We start from the raw sequence: 5,915 nt of genomic DNA on the forward strand, positions 1-5,915 counted from the left end.
ACACAAATCGCTTAGTTACCAAAAATGATCGCCCACGTATTGTTGATGTCTCTTGCCGTCACTTACGCAACGAGTCCTCCATATGTGGAACCGCCACGCCCAGAACCGTCAAAATGTCCCCACGACGAGTCCCTTGCCGGTTTGGACATGACGAAGGTGAGAATAATTCACACCGACCGATCTGAAACTCTTTCCAGATGGAGGGCAGATGGCACGTGGCGTCTGTTAGCACTACCAAGCCCTTGGAACTCAGGGGGCTGGCTAAGCCTATCGAAGGACAGACGGTTACCATTACCGGAAGACCGGGAGAATACCTTCTCGTCCACTCACTTGGGGAGGACAATCCGTTCACTCACGAGTACACGATCGTGCAAGAGGAACGAGAGATTAACGCCTACATTCGTAAGTCACGTAGTCGGGTCGATCTCACAGTCACGGTGAATTTTCAGCCGAACAAGTCAACGAATTGAAATTCGCGGTTGTTGCCACCGATTACGATAACGTCGCCTTGATAGTAACATGCGAGCAAGGCTACACGCATCACCGAGTCGCACGCGTTCTAGTCAGGCACTCTGCTGGAGATCACCAAAGACATCTGGATCAGGTAACGAGTGGCCATTGTGTCATTTGAAACTAAGCAGTTGTTTTTTAGATGTATGAACATTTGCCTGCGCGTGGCATTCAGATAGAGGACATGGAGAAGGTGGAGATGTGAAGCTTTGCCTTTCTTTTTCAGTTTATGTCAAAAATAAACACTCAAGAGTAGAAGTACTCTATCAAAATCAAAATTCCCTTCCCCTGTATTGAGAAAGATATCACTTTTACTTTTTTCGTTGAAATGACAGGTCGGTCTTTGCAAAAAATGTTTATTCCTGAAGTGGAAAATTTACAGTCATCATGCTACAATTGTTTAAATCATTTATGTAAGCGTCTTTACGCGAATGGGAGGGCTGTAATCCTTTCTAGGTAAACTTATTCCTTTTTGTTAATACGTTTCTTTTAGGATATGCCGTATGTGTTACTTTCAATACATGACTTTGTTTTATCTATATCGCAATCCGAAACCCATTTATTGATGGGGTACGTAAGTTCGAATTAATTGCATTGGTGGACTGGTGCCCGAGGATTCACAAAGCTTTTTAGTTTAGACTTCCCCTGTAATTGTTGTAAAGGAACCATCAACCATAATTTCCGTGGGGGCAAGACCACGTGGCGTGGTTCAAAGGCACGTCTCTAGGCGATTGTGTTACATGGGCTCTGTGCACACGGAAAAACAAATCAAGGAAAGAGCACGAAAACTACAGTGACTCTATAAAGACAGTGTGGCCACGTTTTTTCCGATTTGTCATTGAGCTGATTGGTTTAACCGAATTAGTAGATTTCACTATAGTTACAATAATGTTACCAAAATTGTGTTCAGCAAAATCAATTCACCACTTTAGTTTCCACCAATCCGGTGGCGAATCTCCCTACTACCAATAGAGAATAACACCACCGTATGACCACACTGTCTGTCTCTCGAGAGAGTCACTGCACGACCTGTAGCGGAAAAATAAAGAACTAAAAAAATAACATCGATAAAATAAAAGTTGTACGTGAAGTACACAGATGGCGTAAGAATGTCGAATTGGAATATAAATTTGAAATTTAAATAAAAAACTTTACATGGAAACTAAAAATGATCCTTTTATTGAACTTTTTAAAAAGTTATGAAACGTACTTCAATTTTTTACAAGTTCTGAAGCGTATTTCGAATACAACCCGGAGTGTTGATGTCAAATTTTTCTTTTCACATCCAAAATTTATTTCAAGCCTTCCAGTGCTTTGAGAAGACCTTCATAGGCCATAATGACCCTTCTCATAGGCTATGTAGGTCTCCCGAAAAGACCCTTCAATAAACCTTTTGAAGGCCTTGGGAGGACCTCCATGACTCTTATGAGCCACATGTCTCCCGAAAAAACCTTGAAATCCCCTAAACATTATTAAGGCTTTTAACGGACCTCATAGGTCATAATTATAGGTCACCCTAAAAGACCCTTCAAACCCATTTTTACGGTTTCTTAAGACCTTTAATGACTCCCATAGGTCATATAGGTCTCCCGAAAGGAGCCTTCAAAGCTACGTTACACTTTTTATAGACCGTCACGGCTCTTATAGGCCATGTGGGTCTCCAGAAAAAACCTTCAAACCTCTGATATACTTTTTTAATGCCTTCACAAGACCGTCACGAGTCTTATGCGCCATATAAGTATTCCGAAAAGACCTTTCAAAATTCGGCTAAACCTTTATAAGACCTTGAGAAGACCTACACGACTCTTTTAATAGCCCACATAAATCCCCAGAAGAAACTCTTGAAAGTTACCCCAAACTTTTTTTGAGGTTTCTCAAAACGTTTTCGTGCCGTGAGAAAACCGTTAAGACACGGTCCCTGCATTACCTATGCTTTGTGGTCTTTCAGCGCCGTTTAATTTAGTGTCCCTTAGGAACCTCGACTGAAAGACACAGAAACCCTACACAAATCCCCAAAGAACCCCTTAAAGTCCCGCTACACTTAGCTTTTTAAAACCTTTTAGTGTACTGAAAAGCCCCTTAAAGCTCTTAAACTCCATATGAGTTTCCGAAAAAGATTTTTTAAAACCTCGCAATTCTCCGAAAAAGACTATTCAAGGCTCTGCTAGGTTCTTGAAGACATTTTAGAGCCTTGAGAGAACATTTACGACTCAGCTTTCTGAATTTCTTTGTGAATTGTTAAGGTCCTTCCACCTTTGTTACTGTTACACAGTTCAAAACTATTTAAGATCTTGGGATTCCTGAAATTCTCGAGATTCTTGAGACTCTTGAGATTCTTGAGATTTTTTGAGATTCTTGAGATTCTTGAGATTCTTAAGGTTCTTGAGATCCTTGAGATTCTTGATATTCTTAAGATTCTTTAAATTCTTAGACTTTGATTCTCCAGATTCTCGAGATTCTTGAGATTCTTGAGATCCTTGAGGTTTTGAGATTTTTGGGTTTCGTGAGATTCTTGAGATTCTTGTGATTCTTGAGATTCTTGAGATTGTTTAGGTTCTTGAGATCCTTCAGGTTCTTGATATTCTAAAGATTCTTTAGATTCTTTAGACTCTTTAGACTCTTTATACTCTTTAGACTCTTTAGACTCCTTAGACTCCTTAGACTCCTTAGGCTCCTTAGGCTCCTTAGACCCCTTGGACTCCTTGGACTCCTTAGACTCCTTAGACTCGTTAGACTCGCTAGACTCGTTAGACTCGTTAGACTCGTTAGACTCGTTAGACTCTTTAGAATCCTTTAGATCCTTTAGATCTTTAGATCCTTTAGATCCTTTTGATCCTTTTGATCCTTTAGATCCTTTAGATCCTTTAGATCTTTAGATCCTTTAGATCCTTTAGATCCTTTAGATCCTTTAGATCCTTTAGATCCTTTAGATCCTTTAGATCCTTTAGATCCTTTAGATCCTTTAGATCCGTTAGATCCGTTAGATCCGTTAGATCCGTTAGATCCGTTAGATCCGTTAGATTCGTTAGATTCTTTAGATTCTTTAGATTCTTTAGATTCTTTAGATTCTTTAGATTCTTTAGATTCTTTAGATTCTTTAGATTCTTTAGATCCTTTAGATCCTTTAGATCCTTTAGATCCTTTAGATCCTTTAGATCCTTTAGATCCTTTAGATCCTTTAGATCCTTTAGATCCTTTTGATCCTTTAGATCCTTTAGATCCTTTAGATCCTTTAGATCCTTTAGATCCTTTAGATCCTTTAGATCCTTTAGATCATTTAGATCCTTTAGATCCTTTAGATCCTTTAGATCCTTTAGATCCTTTAGATCCTTTAGATCCTTTAGATCCTTTAGATCCTTTAGATCCTTTAGATCTTTTAGATCCTTTAGATCCTTTAGATCCTTTAGATCCTTTAGATCCTTTAGATCCTTTAGATCCTTTAGATCCTTTAGATCCTTTAGATCCTTTAGATCCGTTAGATCCGTTAGATCCGTTAGATCCGTTAGATCCGTTAGATCCGTTAGATTCGTTAGATTCTTTAGATTCTTTAGATTCTTTAGATTCTTTAGATTCTTTAGATTCTTTAGATTCTTTAGATTCTTTAGATTCTTTAGATTCTTTAGATCCTTTAGATCCTTTAGATCCTTTAGATCCTTTAGATCCTTTAGATCCTTTAGATCCTTTAGATCCTTTAGATCCTTTAGATCCTTTAGATCCTTTTGATCCTTTTGATCCTTTAGATCCTTTAGATCCTTTAGATCTTTAGATTCTTCAGATTCTTCAGATTCTTCAGATTCTTCAGATTCTTCAGATTCTTCAGATTCTTCAGATTCTTCAGATTCTTCAGATTCTTCAGATTCTTCCGATTCTTCAGATTCTTCAGATTCTTCAGATTCTTCAGATTCTTCAGATTCTTCAGATTCTTCAGATTCTTCAGATTCTTCAGATTCTTCAAATTCTTCAGATTTTTCAGATTTTTCACATTCTTCACATTCTTCACATTGTTCACATTGTTCACATTCTTCACATTCTTCAGATTCTTCAGATTCTTCAGATTCTTCAGATTCTTCAGATTCTTCAGGTTCTTCAGATTCTTCAGATTCTTCAGATTCTTCAGATTCTTCAGATTCTTCAGTTTCTTCAGATTCTTCAGATTCCTCAGATTCCGCAGATTCCTCAGATTCCTCAGATTCCTCAGATTCCTCAGATTCCTCAGAATCCTCAGAATCCTCAGATTCTTCAGATTCTTCAGATTCTTCAGATTCTTCAGATTCTTCAGATTCTTCAGATTCTTCAGATTCTTCAGATTCTTCAGATTCTTCAAATTCTTCAGATTCTTCGGATTCACCAGATTCACCAGATTCTTCGGATTCACCAGATTCTTCAGATTCTTCAGATTCTTCAGATTCTTCAGATTCTTCAGATTCTTCAGATTCTTCAGATTCTTCAAATTCTTCAGATTTTTCAGATTTTTCACATTCTTCACATTCTTCACATTGTTCACATTGTTCACATTCTTCACATTCTTCAGATTCTTCAGATTCTTCAGATTCTTCAGATTCTTCAGATTCTTCAGGTTCTTCAGATTCTTCAGATTCTTCAGATTCTTCAGATTCTTCAGATTCTTCAGATTCTTCAGATTCTTCAGATTCTTCAGATTCTTCAGATTCTTCAATTCTTCAGATTATTCAGATTCCTCAGATTCTTCAGATTCTTCAGATTCTTCAGATTCTTCAGATTCTTCAGATTCTTCAGATTCTTCAGATTCTTCAGATTCTTCAGATTCTTCAAATTCTTCAGATTCTTCAGATTCTTCAGATTCTTCAGATTCTTCAGATTCTTCAGATTCTTCAGATTCTTCAGATTCTTCAGATTCTTCAGATTCTTCAGATTCTTCAGATTCTTCAGATTCTTCAGATTCTTCAGATTCTTCAGATTCTTCAGATTCTTCAGATTCTTCAGATTCTTCAGATTCTTCAAATTCTTCAGATTATTCAGATTCTTCAGATTTTTCAGATTCCTCAGATTCTTCAGATTCCTCAGATTCCTCAGATTCTTCAGATTCTTCAGATTCTTCAGATCCTTCAGGTTCTTCAGATTCTTCAGAGTCTTCAGATTCTTCAGATTCTTCAGATTCTTCACATTCCTCAGATTCTTCAGATTCTTCAGATTCTTTAGATTCTTCAGATTCTTCAGATTCTTCAGATTCTTCAGATTCTTCAGATTCTTCAGATTCTTCAGATTCTTCAGATTCTTCAGATTCTTCAGATTCTTCAGATTCTTCAGATTCTTCAGATTCTTCAGATTCTTCAGATTCTTCAGATTCTTCAGATTCTTCAGATTCTCAGATTCTTCAGATTCGTCAGATTCTTCAGATTCTTCAGATTCTTCAGATTCTTCAGATT

The 5,915-nt window shown here is 37.4% G+C and overlaps 1 protein-coding gene across 1 annotated transcript; it reads left to right on the forward strand.

Moving 5' to 3' along the window:
• On the forward strand, nt 1-1,045 carry LOC116160904. The gene is made up of 4 exons (XM_031474046.1): nt 1-156; nt 198-402; nt 450-604; nt 653-1,045. Exons 1-4 carry the CDS (start codon nt 25-27, stop codon nt 713-715), a joined length of 555 nt encoding a protein of 184 aa, XP_031329906.1. The 5' UTR covers nt 1-24; the 3' UTR covers nt 716-1,045.
• The last annotated feature ends 4,870 nt before the right edge of the window (nt 1,046-5,915 follow it).

The sequence above is a fragment of the Photinus pyralis genome, unplaced genomic scaffold (assembly GCF_008802855.1).
Source record: "Photinus pyralis isolate 1611_PpyrPB1 unplaced genomic scaffold, Ppyr1.3 Ppyr1.4_LG10, whole genome shotgun sequence".
Taxonomy (NCBI): domain Eukaryota; kingdom Metazoa; phylum Arthropoda; class Insecta; order Coleoptera; family Lampyridae; genus Photinus; species Photinus pyralis.